This window comes from Capricornis sumatraensis, chromosome 4 (assembly GCF_032405125.1).
Source record: "Capricornis sumatraensis isolate serow.1 chromosome 4, serow.2, whole genome shotgun sequence".
NCBI lineage: Eukaryota > Metazoa > Chordata > Mammalia > Artiodactyla > Bovidae > Capricornis > Capricornis sumatraensis.
Window position 1 is genome coordinate 67,394,948 of NC_091072.1, and position 25,966 is coordinate 67,420,913.

Below are 25,966 nucleotides of genomic sequence, written 5' to 3' on the forward strand. Positions count from 1 at the left end.
AGAGAACTGAATCACTTTGCTGTACATGTGAAACTAACACTACGTCAATTATACTCAATAAATAAATGAATAAAACACACACACACGGGCTTCCCAGATAGCTCAGCAGGTAAAGAATCCACCTGCAATGCAGGAGACCCCAGTTCCATTCCTGGGTTGGGAAGATCCCCTGGAGGGCATGACAACCCACGCCAGTATTCCTGCCTGGAGAATCCCCCATGGACAGAGGAGCCTGGTGGGCTACAGTCATGGGGTTACAAAGAGTTGAACACAACTGAGTAGCCAAGCACAGCACATATATACACACACACATATATACACACACACACATATATACACACACACATATATACACCTTTCCTCAGTCTTCCCAAGATATCCTTCAGAGGCTAAGTGTGAATTTACCACCACCCACGGTTATTGTGACATCACAATGTGCGAATGCCTTATTCCTTCAGTCACCTTCATTCTCCAGTATTCTCAACTACCCCCAGTCTACTAGCCCCTTTGTCCTAGACTATAAACATATAAGTATCTCTGGTTTTTAAGGAAGAAACACTTCCTAGATGAAGTTCCACTCCAGTTTCTGCCCAGTCTTTATGTAATTCACATTTAAATTTCCTTCCTTCTTTTTACAAATTTCTCTTTATCAGCGTCACCAATGACCTCATGTTGCCAAATCCAAAGGATTCCCAGTCTTCATCTTGTTTGACCTCCCTCCTGCCAGCCAGCCAAGCCAAAATCCCTAGAATCCTCTTTGGTTTCTCTGTTGGTGCCCCGTATCAATCTATCAGTAAATCTGTCAGCCTCACCTTTAAAAGTATATCTAGAATCTGACTAATTTTCACTACTTACACTCTGTTCCAAGCCACACCATTTCTTAATTTTTAAAGTAGTCTTTTAGCTCATTTATTTGTTCCACTCATGTGTCCCTATGGTCTACTCTCAATACAGTAGTCAGAGTAATCCTGTGAAATTATAAGTATCATCATGCTATTCCACTGCTCAGAACCCTCCAATGACTTCTCATCTCACTCATAACAAAATCCTTAAAATTACTAATGAAGCTCGACATGTTCTGATCCTTTATGATCTCTATGACTGTGCCCCCTTTATCTCTCTCATCACTCACACCACTCTACTCACTGGCTTCTCGATGTGCCTAAGAACTACTCCTGCCTCAGGGTCTTTTAAAGTATTGATGCTCTTCTCTCAGATATTCGCATGGCTCACACCCTCCCTTCCTTTAGGTATTTCATCTTTCACAGAGGCCTTCCCTAGCAACCCTATCTAACCGTGCAGTCCACCTCCAGCTCCCCAGATAGCTCCTACTCCGTATCCCTTTTTTCCATACCACCTACCCTTATCTCCATACCACTTACCACATCTAACACACTATATATTTTGCCTATTTACCTTGGTTACTGTTTGTCTTCCTCACTAAGCTCCACAAGAACAGACATTTTTGTCTGTTTTCTCTGCCACCATATGCACAAAATCATTTCCATGGCTAAGAGGAGACATTAATATATATTTGTGGACTGAATGAATGAAAGAACAAATAAATGAATATAATATTTGGATCTCTATCCACCTGACTCCTTGCCACTATCCAAAGACAGGCAAGAAAGACAGGCATATTACCTCCTGCCTCCTTTCAACTCCAGCATTATCTTGCGTATCGTTAGATTGCCATTTCCCAGAAAGCAGGTACTGTGTCTGACTCTGCACTCTAATTTTAGCGCTTACCACCGTGCCTGACACATAGCACTCCATAATATTCAAGGAATTAATGAAGACTACAGAATAAATCAATGTCAAATTCACTTCAGACATTTGGGTACCATCTTCCTCTCCCCATATCAAAACAAAAATTTAACTTATTTTAATTTTTTGAGCTATACTATAGAATCTGTACAAATTTAACTCAATCACTTACATTCCTATAACTACAATTCTAATGTTCATATGATAGTGCTGAAACAGGGAAAGACATGGCCAATAAATAGTAAGTTCCATCACAGGAAATACAGAATGTTATATTTTACTGAATTAATTAAACTAAGAAATTTATTTGTCATTTTTTAATTTTTCAGAGAAGTCATTTTTAATAAATAATAATGTATTATGCATAAATAACAATCTAAATAATATCTTAAATTTAGTGTCAATTTCTTTTTTAAAACAATTTTAATAAATTTTAATTTTATATAAAATTTAATAATATATTTATAGTAAATTTTTTATATTTAGAGAATTTTTTCAACATAGCAATAAAAGGAAAAGAATTTTCCAATTATCCAGATACTAAACATCATCAAAACTCTATATAATCAAGTGCTTTGCATTATCCAGCTTCACCACAACAAAAGAATAATGACTTGGTTCATCTTTGTTTAAAAGGCTAAAAATTCAAATACTGTTTACCTGGGCTTCTCGAAGTTTTGCCGTAGTGCTTTGTTGAAGAGCTTGTTGTTCTTGATGCTGTTGCTTTGTTTTATCTAACTGATGCTGCAATTCTGTGGAATTGGTTACTTTTTCCTTCAACTTAAAAAAAATTGTAGACTGTCAATTAAAATTTTAAGGGCATAATGCTATCATGTAAATATCTGGTATTACTTCAAATCTCACAATTCTCAAGTTTGAATAGAAAATTAAATTATAACTTTAAAAGCAGTATCTCATTACTTACAGAATTTTAACCTCAAAATTTAAGAAACTGTTCCTTAAGAATAGATTGAATTTTTTTTTTTTTTAAAGAATAGATTCTCATCCTGAAAAAAATAAAATTCCTTCTCCAGGTTGGCATTTAGTTTATTATTGTTTTCATATGCTAATATGATCAAGGAATTATATACAAATTTTTGTAATAATCTAAATAACAGTATCAGTATCTGTTTTACTTTTTTTCATAATCATGCTGCTGCTGCTACTGCTGCTAAGTCACCTCAGTCGTGTCTGACTCTGTGCGACCCCACAGACAGCAGCCCACCAGGCTCCCCCGTCCCTGGGATTCTCCAGGCAAGAACACTGGAGTGGGTTGCCATTTCCTTCTCCAATGCATGAAAGTGAAAAGTGAAAGTGAAGTCGCTCAGTTGTGTCCGACTCTTAGCGACCCCATGGACTGCAGCCTACCATGCTCCTCCGTCCATGGGATTTTCATCATAACTGTCACTTATTAGGAAACAACAGCAAAATCTACACATTAATATTTGGGTCTAGCACAAAATCTTTTGATGCAGCTATAGATTTTAACTCTGTGTTTATTCAATTCTAATAAAAGACACAGTTTAATGATACCTTTTACTTGAACCAAATAATAGTTACCATTTTTGGCAACCACAGATTAAAATTAGGATAGCATTCAATGTTATGCTTAATTTTTAAAAGAAAATCCTTAAGTACAAACTCAGTTAATATGCACCAACTATGTGTCAATAATGCTATCAGCAGCTGTTCATTTTTCAGTTTCATTAGGAAATGGTCTTTCCTGGGTAGAAAGCCTCCTCTTGAGCAGCCTGACAGGTTCCCCCCAAGGATTTAACCTGCCTAAAGCTGAAGATAGCCTTCTTTGTACATTTTTGTTGAGAACTTTAGGGAATACAATCACGATAAAAATGACTTAATGTAGTTAATAATAGGATATTTTTACTGGAGATGTTTTAACTTTATCAAACTAAAAAAAAAATTCAATTAAAGCTCATCACCATAAAAAGGTTAAACACAACAACATTTAAGATCCCTGGTGACTCAGAGGGTAAAGCGTCTGCCTGCAAAGCAGGAGAGCTGGGTTCGATCCCTGGGTCAGAAAGATCCCCTGGAGAAGGAAATGGCAACCCACTCCAGTACTCTTGCCCGGAAAATCCCATGGACAGAGAAGCCTGGTAGACTACAGTCGATGGGATCACAAAAAGTCGGACAGGACTGAGCGACTTCACTCACTTCAAATCTATCAATAAAGGTACTAAGAAACTCATCTGAAATGTGAGCTTACCTCTTCTTCTAAACGAGAAAGTTTGAGTTGTAGATCAGCCACTTGTTGTTCTTTATCCATCAACTTTTCACTTGAAAGCTGTCTCTGTTCCTTCAGCCTTCCATGAGCTTCTCCTAGTTGGCGCTCTGTCTCCAGAAGTTTGCTATGTAACTTCAGAAAAGGAAAAAAAGTACACATATATGTATAAACACGTTGATCATCATTATTACTACCACCTACTTTCCAAACAATGTTTTATTTTTCACCAATAGAAATATATTAATTTTCATGATACTTTAGAGGAACCTAATCACATAAATTATGATGACTCACATAAAACTGTAATCATATCACAGGTTTCAGGTTTTTTACACTTTTAAAAACCATACACACACACACACACAGTGAACCTAAGGCTCTTACTTAAAGATAACTCTTGCAATCACTTGAGGAGCTTGAAACAAAACTTAAAATTAAGACACCTGAGACACACTCAGACCTATTCCACTAGTATTTTAAAAATCCAAAATGATTCTTGTTGCTTTTCCATAGTCATGAACCACCACAATTGACTTCTTACATTTGGGTACTGAATAGAGCACACAGCATTCTCAAGTCCTCAAACTGGCACACAATCTCTAAATAAAACAGAGGAATGAACATTTATTAAAATATTAGGTGATTTCACTAACTTTAAAATTGCCACCTAGCTAAAACTAAAGAAGAAACTTGTCTGGGGGCTAAGAGCTGTCACTTTCTTGAATTCCTTATTTTCTCTAATTTTACCAGAAAGAACAGCTGGTTTCTCTTATGGGATTGGCTGGTGGGGTAGGTCCAGTTTTAAAAAAAAAAGGTTTGTATTAATGTTAGAAGAATTACTGCACAAGTGCTAGGAGTGCAGAACAAAAAAGAGTACCACGAAGATAAGGAAGCAAGACATTTGGCAAGGCTTACCCTGTAAGAGTACACTCCAGCTTCATAACACATCAAGTCAAACTGCAGCATGTGCCTCAGTAAAGCTGAAGACTAATAACAAGCATTCTATACAACTGTTTTCAATCAAACCTGTTCATGTTGTATCTGAAAATATTAAAATCTATAGCCTTTATGTCAAATATACATTTATATGCTTTATACTTCCATATTTCTCCATAAAAAATTCATAGCTGCCAAAGAAAAAATAAAGTTCTATCAGAAAAGTGGACACCCACTATTTTCCTATGCTATGAAACAACGTGTGGCTGTCAAAACATATTCTACACTCAATAAAGAAAACTAAAGTTTCAGGTCCACCCAGGGACACCAAAAAAATAGAAAACTGAAGTGAATTTCTAAAGTAAAACATACATTCCATTCCTATTTTAGTTATAAAACAGGAATCAGTAGCAGTCATTTATTATATTCTTATCCTTAGGCTGACATTTTCTTCTTACTCTGTCTCTTCTTAAAATGCAGTGAATTAGCACTGTAGTAACTGCCCAAACCCTCTCCTTCTCACTACAAGAAGTAGGTCCAATCCCCATAAGTGATCTCTTACGTGTGATCTCTCCCCTACATCGAGTTTCTAACTTGCTGGATAAGAATTTTCCAATGTCATTATTAACACAGAGATAATGAGACTTCTCCCCTAAAATTTAGCTTTGGTACACTTGAGCTGAAGCCCAGAAATCTGTTTCCTAACAAAAGAATTAGAGAGTACTGAGTTTCAGGAAAGTTTAGGAATCATTTGCCAAAAAGCAACACTTTAAAAAGCAGCGGTTTTCAATCTCAACTACACAGTACAATAACAGGGAAAACCAATACCCGGGCCTATGCCAGAGATTATCATTTAACTGAGCCAAGGGTGAGGCTTTGATAATTTCTTAAATTTCCCCAGGTGATTTTGATGTGCAGAGTGAAGCGCCAAATTAAAGACAACTGTTGCTCTGAAGTGAAGATTTACTAAAGTGGTGAAAAAAAGAGATACTGTATATTATAATTAACAGTCATTCATTGCTTTACAATCTCTGATAGATCGCTGATCTTTAATAAAGAAATGAGTCACAAATCAAAGCTGCACAAGAGTGAAAGCAGGCCCAAATCCCTTAACCAATAATGCCTATATCATTTTAGAGTTAATATGTTACAGAGAAGAATAAGTTTAGAGTAAAAATAATACATGTTGGAATCATTAATAGAATGGTCTATCCTAAAGTTACATTTTGAGATATACATATATGTATATGTTTCTTAGAGAACATATACATATGTTCTCTAAGAAACTCAGTTTTGTAAACTCATATAAATAATTCTTTACTCATTATGCTCGTAAAGTTTATCAAGTGCCAGGCCTCATTTTAAAAGGTTCACAAATACTAACTTAATCCTTATAATAATCCTGTGAAGACAATTCTATCCTTATTCTTATTTGACAGATGAGCAAACTAAGGTACAATAAATAACTTGCCCAAGCTCACACAGTTTGTAGACCACAGAACTAGAACTCAGAGAGCCAGTTCTTAAATCCACACTCATAAACCACTGTGCTATTTGAGATGGCATATTCAATTAAAGGTAAAGTTGGATATACGGGTGGGGAAGTGGGAGACACAAACTGCTGGGTGTCACACAGGCTTAGGGTATTTTGCTGTAACTGGTAATGAAAAGGAACCTTTAAAAATTGTATAAAAAAAATTTTAATTAAAAAAAGTGAACTGATTATGTCCAATCTTTTAATTATGTAACATTATCTGTACTATTGGCTATTTTAAAAGTGCTCAAGATACAAATATAAAGAATATGGGGTTCTTTGTTTTTAAGTCCTTTGTTGACAACTGCCAGCTATCTATTTTTGTCCACACTGAAAGGGGAGCTGAGGATGCAGAGGAGAGCAAAACAGAGCCAGTTCATCCCTACACTCTTTTAAGGACAATGAAAGAAGGCTTAAAGTGAGGTTCATTCCCATTCTTCCAATAAATATTTACTAAAAACTCTAAGCATAGAGACAGATGGAGTAGAGAATAAACAAATTTCTCAAATTAAGGAGCTAACTGTACAAAGGGAATGGTATATGATATGCAAGGAAACAAAAAATTATACAATAAAAAGTATTATTAAAAAGCAGCTTGCTGAAATAAAGGGTTCAGAATAAATGGAAAACCTCTGAGCCACCAAGGAAGCCCCAAAAGGAAAACAATCTATTTAAACAGAGAGGTCCTGTGTGCATGCACGCTCAGTCCGACTCTTCACGACCCCATGGACTGCAGTCTGCCAGGCTCCTCTCACCATGGGATTTCCCAGGCAAGAAGACTGGGGTGGGTTGCCATTGCCTTCTCTATGGGACCTTCCCAATCCAAGGATTGAACCTGCATTTTCTGCATCTCCTGCATTGGCAGGTGGCTTCTTTACCCCTGCACCACCTGAGAAATCTTTTAGAGAGGTCCAGAAAGGCTTTATTAAAGAAATAATGCTTAAGCAAGTCTTGTGAAAAGCTGAACTAAAGAACACTCTAAGGAAAAAACATGGGCAAAGGACCTAAGGCAGGAAAGCTCTCTGTTGAAGTGCTGGTGTGCTTGAGGAACTAAAAGGAGACCAGCATGGCTTCACTTGGTAGAAGATGAGCCTGAAGACATAGTGTGGACCATACTACACTCATATGCTTACATGACCAAGAAGACATCTGGATTCAAAATCTAAAAAAAACCACTCGAGGTGGTTAAGAGAAATAAAGTTACATCCTGCATACTTTAAAACAATGTCTCTGGCTTCTGGGTAGGGAATGGGCTATGGGCTTCCCTGGTAGCTTAGCTGGTAAAGAATCCACCTATAATGCAGGAGACTCCAGTTGGATTCCTGAGTCAGGAAGATCTGCTGGAGAAGGGTCCTTTAGTATTCTGGCCTGGAGAATTCCATGGACTGTATAGTCCATAGGGTCACGAACAGTCGGACACGACTGAGCAACTCACTTCCAGTTTTCACTTTTTCTGTATGGAAAATAGACAAAGAAGGTCCTCTGGAAGAAAGAAACTTATAAAAAGGCTAATACAGTAAACCAGGTGAGCAATGGCAGCAGCTGAGATTAGGGTAGTAGCAGTATAGATGAAGAGAAGCAGACAGATTTGAGTCAGGCTTTGAACTTCCCCAGCAGCTCAGACGGTAAAGCATCTGTCTACAATGAGGGAGACCTGGGTTTGATCCCTGGATCGGGAAGATTCCCTGGAAAAGGAAATGGCAACCCACTCCAGTACTCTTGCCTAGAAAATCCCATGGATGGAGGAGCTTAGTGCAGGGACTGTCCATGGGGTCACAAAGAGTCGGGCACAACTGAGCGACTTCACTTTCTTTCACTTCTTCCTTTTGAAGGCAGGGACTTCCCTGGTGGCTCAGATGGTAAGGAATCCACCTGCAATGAAGGAGACCTGAGTTCGATCCCTGAGTTAGGAAGATCCCCTTAAGAAGGGAATGACTACCGACTCCAGTATTCTGCCCTGGAGAATTCCTTGGATTTTATAGTCCATGGGGTCATAAAGAATTGGACATGACTGAGCAACTTTCACTTCCACTTTGAAGGTAGAATCCAGACAGCATACTGAAGGGAAGAAGATAAATCCTATCACTTCAAGGTCTTCAGCATGACCTCTTTATTTTGTACAGAAATGTGACTAAACCAAATGGTTATGAATACAAAAATTCCTGTTGGCCCCTCCATTCACTGACAACCAAATAAAACTCATATTCCTCAGCCTGCTATTCAAGACTCTATATAATAAAGTCCTCAAAATAGTCCACTACTATACACCATATCCTCAGAGCAAACGTCTGTTCACTGGTTCTTATAATACACCCCTGCCTCTAGTCTGGGACTTCCCAGGTGGTGCTAGTTAGTGGTAAAGAACTTGCCTGCCAATGCAGGAGATGTAAGAGATGTGGGTTCAATCCCTGGGTGGAGAAGATCCCCAGGAAGAGGAAATGGCAACCCACTCCAGTATTCTTGCCTGGAGAATCCCATGGACAGAGGAGCCTGGTGGGCTATGGTCCCTGGGGTCTCCCAGAGTCGGGCACAAATGGAGCAGCTTAGCGCACACACCTCTAGTTTATTTTCCTTCCTGGAAGACCCTCCTGCCTTCCAACTGCTACTTGTCAAAACCTATCCAATATTCACAATTTCAAGCACCACCTCTTTCTCACAACAAGCTTTTCTTGCTCACATTAACAGCTAAATAATTATACCATATCAAGTACTATAGGGGAAAGAAAGCAGGAGAAGAACTCTTCCTAATTTCCATTGTACATGGAATCATTTTAATTTTCACATTCACTGCAATAGGATAGTACTTGCCTTATACTTCAATAAGATTTACAAAATCATTTAAGGTAGGTCTCATTTCCTTTTCCGTCTTTGTATCTTTTAATAAACAAGGTATTGTATCTTTTAGAAACCATAAATGCCCAATCTGTATATTTGAACTGAAAGGCAAATATCTAAGTCATATTTAACTTATTCATCGATATCCCCAAGCCTATGCTTCCTTCTATTATGAATGCCTGCATTTATTCATTCACTTACTTACTCATTAAACATCTGTTGATAAGCAATATGTCAGGTAGCTGGGATAAAAAATAAATAAAACATGGTCTTTGCATCCAAAGAGTTTGAGAGTCTAGTGAAGATACCTGTTATGATAATATGCTAGACTATGACAAGTAAAGTAATCGAGATAGGTAGATGTTTAAGCCATCTCTGCAGTGGGGTGGTGGTGAGCAGTGGCAATATGTAGAAAAAGATTTCTGAAAGCATGACAAGTGAAGTAGTATTTATCAAGGAGAAAAGAAACAGGAAGAGTATCTCAGGCTAAGAAGACAAGATTAATGCCACAGAAGCAAGTATCACTGCCTTTTAAGTAAAAATCGTTGAAAATTTTCAAAAAAGTGGCTGAGGAATTTAATCTCCCTCAAATATCCATTTGCCTACTAATTTTTAATGGTACCTGTAAGAAATAATTAGAATATAAAATTCATAAATTAATAGCAAAGTCAAAACTTCCATTAAATTTCATCTGAAAGAGATTATTTATATAAAAAAGTTAATAAGAATAGTTGTTAGAACTAATTTCTTTTAAAAGATCTAATTTTTATATTATTGGCTTAATAGTGAATATATTTTGAAAATTAGTAACAAGACAAAAAGACAAAAATTTTATAATTTTTAATTTTAATTTTATGATCAACAATATGAATTATTACAATAACATACCTGCTGAGTACCTACCATGTGACAGGTACCATCTTAAGCAATTTGTTTGTATTAACCAAGAAACAAGGCACAACAATACTATATGATAGATACTATCATTTTAGGGGAAACTGAAATGAGATCTGACTCAATATAACAGGATGTAAAAATTGAGATAATTTTTTAAATGACAATTTTTAAATGAACTATATTATGATCAAACAACCATCAAACACAAGAAGAAACAGTAAATAAAAGAAGTACAGTAAATAAAAGTAACAGCTCTTACCTGATTGATTTCACTTTGCAGTTGTAACCCATGCTGATCCTTTTCCTCTCTCTGTTGTTGTAGCTGTTTAAACTCTGCCTTAAGATGCTGGTACTTGGTCTCCACTTCTGATAATTCTTCTTTGAGCTTTTGAGTAGCTTCTCCCTTTTCACCTAGTTCTGCCTGTATTCTCTGCAGTGAGGTTTCAGATGCAGATAACCTTGACTGAAGCTGTTGACAATCCAGGTCTTTTTGATGAAGGCTTGCTTGTATATTCTTTTTACTCAAACATTCTTCATTATGTTTCTCTTCTAACTGAGTATAGTCCATTTCTTTCTTCTGCAACTTTTCAGTCAAGTTCTGAAATATCAATTAAATACTATTTTTCCTTTCCTAATATTTTTAATTGTTCCAATTATTCAAACAATCTTCAGAGCAATATCATTCCCTACTAAATGTTTTAGTCAATAGTACAATATCAAAACAGTGAAAATATTTTAAACAAGAAGAATTAAAGTGCTATATACTAACTTATGGTCTTACCATAGGTCCACTTCACTACGCTCTACTAATATAATTTAAGAGTTACCAACAAAATTTTGGCACAAAATGAAAACACTAAAACCTACTAACTAGATTCTTTAGGGTATGTAACATATTTATAATCTCCCATTTGAGTTAAAAACTAAAACTATCCCTCTGCTATTAAAAATTATTTTAAATAACAGCATGGCAATTCTGATTTTTGGCTTTGCAATTCCATAGCTGGTAAGAGCTTTAGCATAACAATACCATTTACTGCTCTAGTATTCTTAATTCTACTGATCTCCCATTTTTGCTCTTCTTGATGAACACCATTCTTAAGATGCACAAGTTTAAGACTTATTCAAATTTCTTTCTAGGTGTGTAAAAAACAGTGATCTAAAAAATATCACTTACTTACCTACCTTATATTTTGTTATTTTACTCAATACTATCAAGTACAAAATATACCTCCAATCAAAGATCTGGGTCAGTCAGCCTAATCAAATGTCAAATCCTGGTCAAAGTGGAGTTTTTAGAATTAAAATATTGAGTATTTTTAGCTAAGATATTTACACATGAGGCATGGAACAGAATTCTGACTCAATTCTATAAGAAAGACAACCAGGATAAGAAGCCACTATAAACACCTGATGAGTCAGAGTCATTTGTGAACATTTATTATACTCACTTTTTATATGCAGTGTGCTAGAAGGGGATAATACAGAAATAGCAGAGGACAGGCAAAGCCTCTGGCCTTTAAAAACACACATTTAAAAAAACATTTTCTAAAAAAGTCAAAACATAATGCACAAGCAAACACAGATTAGTTACAAAAGCTGCATTAAATTTCTTGAGTGCACAATTTTTTTTAAAAATCAAGAGAGCAAAGTCAAGTGAGGCTAACTAGTAAGTTACAGTCATCTGAAAACAAAGTCTGAACTTGGTAAAGTGGCAAAAGGAGTTAATAATAAGTATTCATGACTCATGTACAAAAGACAAAAAGGAACAGACAAAGAAGTTGCACAAGAGAACCGAGCAAATGCTATTACCTCAAGGGGAGTGGTGAGTTTAGGCACCAGAGTGAGAAAGACAGCAGGCATGGTTCTTGAACACTTGTCTAAGAAAAAGTTCACTATGTAAATTATCAACTAGAAATACAGTATAGAAAACAGTGTCAGAAAGGTGATGAAAGTATATGTAAGAAAAATAAGATGGGAGATAAAGTAAAAAGACCACCCAGAGGTTACGGCAATTAGCAAAGAGATGTGTCTTGACCAACCAATTGAAACAAACAGAAGGGTAAAGCAAAAGACTAGCCAAAGAAGAAGAATAATTTTGAGTCAAACTGCTGGTTAGGAAAATTCTCTTTCGATAAGCATTTTTTTGTCTTACTCATTAGTAACTCCACATCTTTCTTAATTTTACACATTTCTTTTAAGAAAATAATATTTATTTTCAAATTCATAAGCTAAATTAAGCCTATTTGTTGATCATTACAAATGTCTTACACCTTTTTAAAGAAAATTCTAAGTTACTAAATTTTATGAAAGTAACCATGCTCACAAATAATAAGAACTTGGAGAGGATATAACTATAAAACATGCTACAAAAATTAAGGTCAGTAATAGTGAGTCTTCTTCCTCATCAGTTCAGTTCAGTTCAGTCGCTCAGTCGTGTCCGACTCTTTGTGACCCCATGAATCGCAGCACACCAGGCTTCCCTGTCCATCACCACCTCCTGGAGTTCACTCAGACTCATGTCCATCAAGTCGGTGATGCCATCCAGCCATCTCATCCTCTGTCGTCCCCTTCTCCTCCTGCCCCCAACCCCTCCCAGCATCAAAGTCTTTTCCAATGAGTCAACTCTTCGCGTGAGGTGGCCAAAGTACTGGAGTTTGAGTGATCAAGTAATCCTACCAGTTCTATACCTAAATGACCCCTCAGACAGTCTCAGTTTTTAAGAAGCAAAAATACTTAATCATTGTCTGTTTAAAATTCACTTATCCTAAAAAAGTAATCTTTCTGTTTAACTGCACAGAAAGATAATTAAACCTTATTTAAAAGAACCTAAACCACTGTCCTTTAAAAAGAACCCAATCCACTCACATTATATATTTTTATATATAAATTAAAAAGAGCACCCAGAGGTTATGGATGAGAGTTGGACTATAAAGAAAGCTGAGCACCAAAGAATTGATGCTTTTGAACTGTGGTGTTGGAGAAGACTCTAGAGAGTCCCTTGGACTGCAAGGAGATCCAACTAGTCCATCCTAAAGGAGATCAGTCCTGGGTGTTCATTGGAAGGACTGATGTTGAAGCTGAAACTCCAATACTTTGACCACCTGATGCGAAGAGCTGACTCATTTGAAAGAGCTGACTCATTTGATGCTGGGAAAGATTGAGGGCGGGAAGAGAAGGGGACGACAGAGGATGAGATGGTTGGATGGCATCACCAACTCAATGAACATGGGTTTGGGTGGACTCCAGGAGTTGGCGATGGACAGGGAGGCCTGGCATGCTGCAGTTCATGGGGTTGCAGAGTCAGACACAACTGAGAGACTGAACTGAACTGAGAGGTTATGATACATTACATAACTATATTTAGTATCACAAACTTTTCATTCTTACTATGGCCTTCTCGTAGAATCTGAGGCAGAGTCTAGTGAATACAAGGTTTTTGAAGATTGAGTTTTGTAAATATAGCAGAATCCCATTACAGAAAATATAATTGCACATTCCCTACTAACCTTACAACAAAAGATGAAATAGACATTATCATCCCTATTCTGTGAATGAAGAAGTTAACATTAAAAGAATCTGATATGACTTGGCCAGGTGGCAGAGTCACATATTATGATTAAGTCAAATATTTTTCACAACACAATTCAGACACACAGTGAATCAATTCAAATCAAATCAATCAATTTCAAATCAAATCAATTCCCCAAAACATATACTATTCAAGTTTAAATTATAAAACAAATGTTACGCTTAACTCATAATTATTTGAGTAAGCAAAATTCTTTCCATCTGAATGTCCAGTTCTCTTTTCACTTCCTCATCAACTGCTCTTTCAACATGCTTTCTTGCGGGGCAATTTCCCTGTATTAGGCTGTGTTATTCACTTGTTCAGCTTCCCTGGTGGCTCAGCAGTAAGGAATCCACCTGCAATGCAGGCGATGCGAGTTCGATCCCTGGGATGGGAAGATCCTTTGGAGGAGGAGGAACTAGCAACCCATTCCAGCATTCTTGCCTGTAAAATCCCATGGACAGAGGAACCCGGCAGTCTGCATTTTGGGGGGGTCACAAAAGAGTCAGACATGACTGAGCAACTAAACAATAACAATTCACATGTTTCTAACCCAGGGAACAAGAAGAAATGCAAAAAGAATGGCATTTTTAACTGCTTGATACCTTACAAAGTGGTTTTAAGGGTCTCCTCTGTTACTCAAAACAGCTTTGTGAGAAAGAACACACTGACCCACCTGTAGCTCTCCAACATCTTGTATCTTGTGCTTCTGCATGTCCCCATACCTTCAGCATATGTAGCTCTCAAAACAAAATACTATTAACCCTCTGCCATGTGATGTACTCCTAAGCATTCTTAAACACTACGCTAAAAAGTTACTTCTATCTTCAACAGTCTTTCCTGATTTACTAGGCAATAGTTAGGAAAACATCCACCTTGGTCTTGACTCAACTCTGCATCACCAAACTTACACGATAAATAAAAACAGTAACAACAAGTATTCACTGAGGTGCTTACTGAAAGCCAGGCAGTGATCTAAGCACTTTAACAGAGATTAAGTTTTTTTTTTCAGTGCTCATATCACCCTAAGAGGCAAATAAGTATGACACTACTTCTTAGCAAAAGAGGAATCGGACATTGGAGGCCGTGTGTCACAGCCAGTCAGTGGCATCCCTTTGACCACTGCATTATACTGTTTGTATCAATATACCATTTAGCAATACAGTCGTAATACAGAGCAATACAACCACTTGCCATAACTGGCTTCTGCTTTGGCCTATAAGCACCTTAAACCTGAGACTATCAGGAAGCGGAGAGGGAGAGAAACAAAGGATGGAAAATGGGTAAGAGGTAAGACCCAAAATACAACTCAGTCTCTGACACTGACCTATATTAATCATATTAGTAGCTTTAAATAAGCTATGATTTTGTTCAGAATTTATCTGGAAACAGTTAAACTGGGCTGCAGAATTTTGTTTAAATGTCAGATTACAATTCTTACTAGAAACCAAAAGGGAAATGTCTTCAAGATTTACGTCTTATTTTTTAAGTTTTCAAAGCCAGTAATTTAAAAACAAAGGTTTAATGCTAAAAATCTTGACATTAACTCAAAAGCAACTATTTTTCAATTCATTATATTTTATAATGTCATCTATCCACCTTGATGTTGCCTATGACCCACAAAACATATCCAAGACATTTTATTAATAGCCTTCAAGAGACCAGGCACAAGATTCCAAATTCATAACACTTGGATATTACCCTTGTCCACAATTATGGTTTGCCAAAGACAAGGGTGAGGAGAAGTGGGGGAGACAATTAGCAAGGACAATAGAAAAAAAAAAGAAGATGCGCCTCTGAACTTGCTGGTGAAAAAATTCTAAACAGGAAAACAACTTTGAAAAGAAAAAAATTGTGAAATCTCACTTATGTAAAGATTAGGAAGAGTAGTAGAAAATTCTTATTCCCTAATCAAAACTATTCCCATTTTATCATAGTAAATCATCTCAATTCCATGTATTATTCATAAGACACAGTACTTCCTTTAATACTGTGTATGTATGTATGTATTTGTGAATATATATATACACACATACACACAATCTGTGCCTCATTATCCTTTACTAACAGCTTAATGCTTCGGAAATACAAAATAAATTACACTGATCATAGACATCTATTGCGTGCACAACTCTGGTCAGTTTCCAAGAGGCAGAAGGTCAACTCTGATCTCAAAGAAATTAAAATCAAACTGAGAGATAAAGATAAAATTAAAGTCTACGTGGATATTTTCTACACTTAGACAGGAGGGAAAAAAGGAATTAGGGAAGGAGAGGGCAGGATGGATAGAGAGAGTAGCATGGAAACACATACATTGCCATATGTAAAATAGATAGTCAATGGGAATTTGCTGTGTGCCACAGGGAGCTCAATCCAGTGCTCTGAGACAACCTAGAGGGGTGGATGGGGAGGGAGATGGGAGGGAGATGGGAGGGAGGTTCAAGAGGGAGGGGACATATATATACCTGTGGCTGATTCATGTTGACATATGGCAGAAACCAGCACAACGTTATAAAGCAATTATCCTCCAATAAAAAACATGTTTTTTAAAAAGAGGGGGGCAATGAGGCTTTTATAAGCCATAACAAAGATTAAATTTTAAAAATCAGTCAGCACCAAGAGGTGATGGAGAAATGGACAATGGCAGACTTGTACAGTTACTTTGGAAAATAGTTTGGGATAGCCTAGTAAATTTGAGCACATATATAGCTCATAACCCAGCAATTTCACATGAAGGTATAAAACAGAAATTCTTACACAAATGCATGAGATTTTTATGTGAATGTTGTACCTGCAGTACTTGAAACAGCAAGAAAAAAGAAAAAAACTGTGTGAATAAATAGCAAGCATAAATGCGTCACTTCTGCTGCATACCAAATAATATATTTGTCAACATAGCCAGTTGCTTTTTTCTATGAAACACCATTTTTAATGCAAAGAATGTAACAACAAGAATGACCAACAAACTATGGGAAGGACAGAACTGACAGTGTTGGCTGCCAATGATAAAAGTCAAGTTTTCAAAGGAAGTTTAGAATTTTAGAAACCCTGCATCCATCGCCACGAGCCTGACACTTCTTATACTTGAAGCATATTTTGAGATTCATGGTGATACTAACGAACGTGATTTGTTTTATATTATACAATGACATGGGCTTCCCTGGTGGCTCAGTTGGTAAAGAATCTGCCTGCCACGCAAGAGACCACCTGCAACATGAGAGACATACGTGTGCTTTCTGGGCCAGAAGATCCCTGCGGAAGGAAACAGCTCCCCACTCCAGCATTCCTGCACGGCCAGAGCAGTCGGGGGCTGCAGTCCATGAGGTTCCTAGAGTTGGACACGACTGAGCAACTACACCACCACGATACAATGAAATGTGTTAGTATTTGGAAAAAATTTGCATTATTCAGTGAACCAATATTTTCCACATGACTAATGCATATTATGAAATCATGCCCAGGAAAGATCCACTCAAAAGTCAAGACAGGAAAAAAAAAACAAGTCAAGACAAAAGAAAAAATTTTAATGTTACAAAGTACAAAAACGGCACTAATATGGTTTCAGATTCTACACTGAAATTAACTTTTGAGAAACTATACTTTATCTGGTTTCAGTGTATTATCAAACAATTACAGCTACAATTATCTGAAAAGGCTATTAAGATAGCCTTTTCCAACTACACTACGTATCAGTTAAGACTAAATTTTAACACACTTCAAATATATCACAACAGATTAAATGTAAAAGCAGATATGAGAATCCATCTGTCCTGTTATTTAATTAAGCTGTTAAAGCAAAGCTAACAAATTCACAATACTTAGAATAAAAAGATTTAATAACTCCCCATTACTCTGCCATCAAAAAGTAGAGACATGGGGGAAATAAATTAATACCAATACTTGCCCTACCTCCAAAACTATTATCTGTTGCTCATCTTTAAAGAAACAAGGTGGAAAATATTAACATTACAGAATACAGACTAAGAACAAAGATGGAGGTCTCAGTTCTTGACTTCAAAACTTACTGAAAAATATAGTAGTCAAAACAATGTGGTATTGACATAAAGAAAGATATATAGACCAAAAGGATAAAAATAAAGAGCCCAGAAATAAATATTCACATACATGGTCAAACAATTTTCAACAAGCGTGCCAAGACTATTCAGTAAGGGAAGGATACTTACTCCTTTCAATAAATGGTGCTAGGAAAACTGGATTTTCATATGCAAAAGAATAAAACTGGACCCTTTAAAAAAATAATTCAAAATAGATCAAAGACCTAAACCTAAGTTAAAACTACAAAACTATTAGAAGAAAACAGGTGAAAAGCTTCAAGACCCTGAGTTTAGGAATGACTTCTTGGATATGAAACCAAAAGCTCAGCAATGAAAGTGAAAATAGATAAACTAGATTATATAAAATTTAAAACTTCTGTGTATCAAATGTGTGATATCATAAAACAGTCCTTTGGTCTTGGTCCCCATTTCTGGATCCAGGCTCCTAAACCTCAGGAATTTCCTATGATGTGAGAGCAAGAAAGGTATCCTTTGTTAGTCATAAGAACCCCCTTACAACCACCTCTGAGTTTGTATTAATGAGATTTTTTTTAGAAATCCCAAAGGACAGGGATTGGTTGGCAGGGGAACCAACCTTCAAGAAAGAGTTGGGAAAAAAAAAAAAAAAGAACGAGTTGGTCAGTTCCACCCTGACCTCCAGGGAAGGAAGAGGGGCAAAAGGCTGAATTAATCACCAGTGGTCAAAGATTCCATCAATCACAGCCACAAAGGGAAAGAAAGAGTTTTGAGACATTCCAAGTTGGTGAACACATGGAGAGCACCCAAAGAGAGCACGGAAGCTTCAGACACTTTCTCACATATCTTGCCCTACCCATCTCTTCCATCTCACTGTTCTTAAGTTATAGTCATTTATAATAAGCCAGTACTCTAGTAAGTAGCTCAGTAAGTACCATGGTAGCTCAGCTGGTAAAGAATCCACCTGCAATGCAGGAGACCCTGACTCGATTTCTGGGTTGGGAAGATTCCCTGGAGAAGGGATAGGCTATCCACTCTGGTATTCATGGGCTTCCCGGGTGGCTGACGTTAAAGAATCCGCATGCAACGCACGAGACCTGGGTTCACTCCCTGGGTTTGGAAGATCCCCTGGAGAAGGGCATGGCAACCCACTCCACTCTTCTTGCCTGGAGAATCCCCATGAGCAGAGGAGCCCGGCAGCCTCCAGGCCACGGGATTGCAAAGAGTCAGACATGACTGAGGAACTAAGCACAGCACAGCACTAGCAAGTAAAATATAAAAACTTTTCCCAAGTTTTGGGAACTACTCTAGCAAATTAACTGAACAGGAGGCTGAGAATTGGGAACCTCCCATTTACAGCCAGTTGGTTAGAAGTACAAGTAACAAGCTGGACCTCAACTGGTGTCTGAACTAGGATGTGTTGGGGAGGGAGGTTTGGTGTGCTCAGGCACAATTCTGCAGGACTTCTCCTTTACTTTATCCATAGAATGTGATGCTAGCTCCAGGTAAACAGTGTAAGAATTGAGTTAAATGGTAGGACACACAGCTGGTGTTATAGAACTGTTGAAATGCGGAACATCTAAACATCTGATGTCAGAAGTAAAGCTGTATGTAGTACAGTACTGAGAGCAGAGGAGACGAACAGGAGCATTTTTTCCTTTGTAAAAAAACACAATCAACAGAGTGAAAAGGCAACATAAAGAATGAGAAAATATTTGCAAATCATGTATCTGATTTAAGTGAGTGAAGTCGCTCAGTCGTGTCTGACTCTTTGCGACTCCATAGACTGTAGCCTACCAGGCTCCTCTGTCCATGGGATTTTCCAAGCAAGAGTACGGGAGTGGGTTGCCATTTCCTTCCCCAGAATCTGATTAAAAGGTTAATATCAAAAACATAAAAAAAAAACTCTTACAACTCAACATCAAGAACATGAACAACCCAATTAAAATCATATGAAAAGATGCTCAAGCATCCTAATCATTAGGGAAATGCAAATCAATCATGATGAATATCACCTTAACACTCTGTCGATGGCTACTATTAAAAAAAAAAAAGATAATAACAAATGTTGGCAAGGATGCGAAGAAACTGTTTAATTCTTGTGCACTGTTGATGGGAATTTAAAAGGATACAGCCACTATGGCAAACAGTATGATGATTTCTTCAAAAAATTGAAAACAGAATTACTAGTATGATCCAGCAATTCCACTTCTGGGTATCTACCCAAAAGAACTGAAAGCAGGATCTCAAATAGATATTTGTATACCCATTTTCAAAACAGCACTATCCACAAAAGAAAGAGCACAAAAAAGGAAGCAACAGATGGACAATATGATATATACATACAATGTAAGATAACCTTAAGAGGGTAGGAAATTCTGACACATGTTATAACATGAATGAACCTTGAGAACAATATCCTACATGAAACAAGCCAAGCACAAAAAGACAAATACTGTATGATTTCACTCATATGAGTTATTTAGTATAGTAAATTCATAGATATAGAAAGCAGAAGGGGTTTGGGGCAGAAGATTCAGTAAGTGGGGAGTTGTTCAATAATAACTGAGTTTAGTTTTAGAAGATGGAAAAAGTTGGTTGCATAACAATGTGAATATAAACAATACAAAAAAATAAACAACACAAAATAAGCCATACTGTACTGTGCCCATATATAAATAACATACACAACATTAGAACTTAAAATTTATAAAATCAATTCACCATTATGTGTAGTTTTTAAATTCTCACCTGATTTTTTTGTGTTAATTCATTAACTGAACTTTTAAGTTTTTGTAGTTCCTGCACATACACAGCAACTTCCTGGGGGCCTTTGGCAAGTTCACTCCTCAGCTGGCTTATTATGGCCTAGAAAGGAAAAAAAAATTGAGAAAACTAAAATAAAAAAGGAAACAGAAGTATTCAAAGGTTTTAAGATTACATAGATTTTTGTCACTGTTGTCATTAAACTTTAATAATTCTTAGAAATTTCAACTTGATTTTTTTATTTTACTACCCCTACTGCTTCCCCACATCTTTTTTGGGCTAAAAATTAGTTTTCAAAATATATCCAAAACTTTACAACTTCATTATTTAATAATACATGAAATGAAAAGTTGGCATCCTATTTTATGCATCTGAAACAGCAAACTGCAAACTTGAACTTACTGGCTTTAAATTCTATAATTTAATCCTTCTGAATTTAAAAAGGATATGCAAGATATACCTACATTTTCTCTCAACTTCTATAGCACATTTCAAAATCATGTTAAATGCAAACAACCAACACAGAATTACCTTTAAAGATGACTAATCATTTTTTTACTTTTACTGTAATAGAAAGTATTTGGCCAAAAGGCTATCAAACAGAAGTTATATATAGTTTCATTAACCTAGATCTCTCTACGATCATGGATAATAGCTGGGCAATTTGCTTTAATGTGTTTAACATTTTTTAAACGAAAATTAATGTCTATTATTAAAACAATGGGTTAATCATCTAATAAGTAAGGTAAGAGAAAGATAACCAAAGAACCTGGAAATACAAACTTATTATATATGAAAGCTTCAACCACTAGAGAGCACACGACTTGGTTTCCTGAAAGAGATGTTAATAAGAGACCTCTGTATTTCTAATACTGCTTATCAGGTTTGCTTTTTACATTCCTAATGTTACAATGACCTTGTCTATATTCTTCATTAGTAAATACATTTTATAATATGAATACAATAAATTTCATTTTTTTTAATAAACACATCAGCATTACCTATATTGTATATTACAAATGAGTACTTCTCAAGGAAAACAATCTAAGAAAGCCACTAATTAATGTCAGGTGATCTTTTGCTCTAGAATTTGAGGCATATTTTTGTTGTTATTTCAAGGATTCTCACTGTAATAAGATCAAATCCACTGTAAATGGGTGAAAAAAGTTTTAGAAACAAAACTAGTAAAGTGTTGAAATGTAAAGTTTAGAAATGGGTGTATAAAGTTTTAGAAACAAAACTAGTAAACAAGGTAACCTAACTGAACAATCAAACATTTGGGCTTATTTTAATAACCATAAACAACTGAAATCAGTGTTTTGAGTGTTTTCCAAACTGGTTTGAGGTCAACAAAGAGATTTCAAAAATATTTTTGGTAATGGCAACATGTCTGAGATAAGTTCATGGCCTGACCTTTTAAGGAAAACATGTATATAAAACATATTTCAAAGAAGGAAATGTTTAAATATTCATGTATTTTCAACTGTGTTCAACTTAAAGTGTATCTTAATGCTCTATCTTAAACTGGTTGTGTAACCTTGAAATGTATTAGCAGTTTACTTCAAATTATTATGACTAACAACTTTGAATCTTATTCTCTATTAACTTCTTGGAAGGAAAGTTATGACCAACCTAGAGAGCATATTAAAAAACAGAGACATTACTTTGTCAGCAAAGGTCCATCTAGTCTATAGTTTTTCCAGTGGTCATGTATGGATGTGAGTTGGACTGTGAAGAAAGCTGAGCGCCAAAGAATTGATGCTTTTGAACTGTGGTGTTGGAGAAGACTCTTGAGAGTCCCTTGGACTGCAAGGAGATGCAACCAGTCCATCCTAAAGGAGATCAGTCCTGGGTGTTCATTGGAAGGACTGATGCTAAAGCTGAAATGCCAATACTTCGGCCACCTGATGCAAACAGCTGACTCATTTGAAAAGACCCTAATGCTGGGAAAGATTGAGGGCAGGAGGAGAAGGGGACGACAGAGGATGAGATGGCTGGATGGCATCACCGACTCAACGGACATGGGTTTGGGTGAACCCCAGGAGTTGGTGATGGACAGGGAGGCCTGGCATGCTGCGGTTCATGGGGTCGTGAACAGTTGGACACGACTGAGCAGCTGAAACTGAACTACATTATGGATGTTAATTAAAATAACACGAACAATCCAGCTACTTTAAATTACTATGCTTTAATCATTTATCACAAGAAAAATTATATTTAAATCTCTCTCTTATCAAAGGAATTACTAGAGTTTCTTACACATAAGTATGCACTAAAATGCAAATTTTGAGTATATTTCATTAAAATACCATGAATCCACATTAAAGATTATAAGATTAACCATGTATAACAGGTATCCAGTATCTATTCTGCTGATGAAGTCCAACATGCAAAAGAAAGAAACAAAGCAAATGTATCCACAATTAATTTGTTATATCTTATAATGTATCTGTTGTACGCTAAATACTTATTTTTTTACTTGAATTTTTAAAAACATAAAAGCAAGCACTTAAAACTTTTTAGTTTACTCAAGGGAAAAAAGATGTAGGAAGAGTATACACCTAAAGATAAATTTTAGTTACGGGGAAGAGGAGAAAGAGGAATGAATTACAGGAAGCTTTCCCTCTCTACTGTACATTGAGTCATTTTAACTTTTTACAATGGTCATGTATTATAGCTCTATTTTTAAAAAATTAAGATTGAAGAAAGACAAAATTTCTAAGGAAATACACTCACTATTGAGATATCACTTTAGGTGAAATTCAAAAGGAAGGTTCTGCAAGCCACAGACAATCCTCACTAGTTAACAGGACAAGCTCATCTGAGCCCAGAAGGCTTCTGCACTTGCCCTCCTTCCTGCTGGGAATGCTGCTCCCAGGTCTTTGCTCTTCTTGCTTACTTCATTCTCCCCTGTGTCCTCTTTGAGGATACCCTTCCATGATCATCCTATCTAAAATTGATCCACATTATTGCCAGCTCCACTACTGTCCACATCCTGCTTTGTTTTTCCTCACAGCACTTAGGATTAGCTGACGTCCTATTGTGAGTTGGTTTATTTCACATTGTTTGGCTTCCAAAAGGAATATAAGCTTTATGACAGCAGGCACTGTATCTTATTCACTGTTCTATTCCCCACATATATACTAGGTGCTTTCACTCAGGCATTCGAAAAATACTCACTTTAGAGAGGAATGATTCTCCTATTCTGCACATGGAAACAGATATATAAGGCCCTATAAAATAATGTGCATTTCAGAATTTCAAATTATAAAATAATTAAGGAAAGATATTTCAAACTTCCTGCTAGTGCTTTAGGATTATAATTATTGTCCTAATGGCCAAATACTTTTAGTAAATAATCATGTTAAAGATGGTTAAAATTTGGCTTGATTAACAAAACAAAAAGAAGCACATATTTGAAGTTTGAGATTGTCTTAAAACACAAAATTGCCATATGTTGCTAGAAGGTACTATATTAAAAACAGTACTAATATTAAAAGCCTTCCAAAAAGACATTACCTCACATTTAAGCATCTCCATTAGAAAGCAGAAAAAATAAAATAAAATGATGGATGAAACATGGAAAACAAAACTGACAAAAGTACACACTGAACGTATAATAAAAAGTACAGACACACCTCTGAATCTAACCTCTTACACTAGCAAATCTTTAAAAGATATGTAAATACTCTCCTTAAAAATTAGGATTCAAATGAAGATATTTGGAATATATATAAAATTCGTCAAAAATCATTTCCATTAAAGACAACACCAAATATAAGTTAGTTACAGCTCTGACATTTCTCAATAATGCAGATTTATAGGAATAATACTTTTATTAACCTTAATTTCTGATCTAAAGAAAATTATTTAAAAATACTTTTAAATGCTTTAGAATGAGTTATTTTTCCATATGCTTTTAAAAACAGATTTTTAAAATGACAACGAGTTCATAGGTTATATTTTTAATGAAAGGAATGGAACATACTTAACAATGTATATCAGATTATGTATCTTGAACCTTGACTAGAAATACAAAACAAATCATTGCATTTTTAGCTTAATTCCTTTTACTGTCTTATTTCTGATGTCAATGTTTAGGTTCAGAAAAGCAGTAATACATAAAATATTTTTTAATTTTAGTTCTTTAGGTTATATAATTCACTAACACATAACTGAGAATAAATAAAACTGAATTTCAATAAAATACACACCATATACTAAGGAGTAAGTAGAAGCTAAAAATACAGTAAAAAACAAATGAGATGGAATATTTAGACAGTCATTTTTTCATATGGAAATGGTATGGGACACCACTCAAAAGTATTTTAAGTTATACTCAATACAAATATACAATATGTCAAAAGGCAAAAAGTAATAACAGTATTAGGTTATGATTAATAACACAAATTTACTTCTAACACAATCATCAGACCACCAAAAATGGGAAATGACATGATACAGAAAGACCTGAGCTTCAAGACAGATTTGAGTTCTAATCCTAACTTCTTTACATTAGGTGCATGAACTTGAACAAGTTATTTAATCTCACTGAAGCCTAGATTCCTTAAATATAAAACCACCTTAATGCTTAACTTACAGGGTTAAAAGAAATTTCTAACCTAGCATTTGAATGGGATTTTTTCCCACGAAACTTCTTTGATTCAGCCTCTCCTAGATTACACATTAGCAGATTTTTATTGGCTTTGATAATTTCATGAACTCCCTAAAATTACTTGAAAATCTATGGGACTTTTATTACTGGGCTACAAAGATCATGTCTGGGAAATCTGCACCTGAAGTTCATCAACTTAAAAGTCTGAAATATCAACCATTACAAAGACTCACATGCCTATGTGTGTTGTAACAAACTTTCACCAATCCTCCACTGATAAGACACAGGAGAAAGTAATAAAAGGAAGATATGGGTTATCTATAATATTTGTACTCCATAGTTCATTAATAATTATGAATAGTGGCTTTTAGATAATCAGCTGAAAAAATCTGAGATGCAAGCTGAAATGTCACTATAACTTAGCTTTTTAAACCGGTAACATGAAAAACTCAGGTCTATATCATATAAGGGAGCTTAAGAACTATACACAGTAGTAGTTATAATAAAAATACCTATGATACAGTAAGAAAGACAAATGCTAGCATTTTTAAGCAAATAGATTTACTACATATCCTAGAACTTGTCATATGCTGACAATTACATAAGGGATTGACAGACAAAAGTCTTGTAATAAACAGAAGAACTGAGAATGTTTATCCTAGAAGAAAATTCAGAGTAAATATGAATAGTCATCAAATATTTCATGTGGAAAAGAACAATTTATTCTGTGTCTGGAACCAGTACATGTAAATTATAGGGAAACAAATGC

At 35.8% G+C, this 25,966-nt stretch overlaps 1 protein-coding gene across 1 annotated transcript in view; it reads right to left on the reverse strand.

Moving 5' to 3' along the window:
- The window catches only part of EEA1 (early endosome antigen 1), an 86,211-nt gene that overhangs the window by 38,117 nt on the left and 22,128 nt on the right, over positions 1–25,966 (reverse strand). The window contains exons 9-12 of the mRNA XM_068971410.1: positions 20,568–20,684; positions 10,474–10,812; positions 3,995–4,144; positions 2,428–2,547 (exon numbers count right to left, since the gene is read on the reverse strand). Coding sequence (XP_068827511.1) covers positions 2,428–2,547; positions 3,995–4,144; positions 10,474–10,812; positions 20,568–20,684 — 726 coding nt within the window. The remainder of the gene's footprint in view (positions 1–2,427; positions 2,548–3,994; positions 4,145–10,473; positions 10,813–20,567; positions 20,685–25,966) is intronic.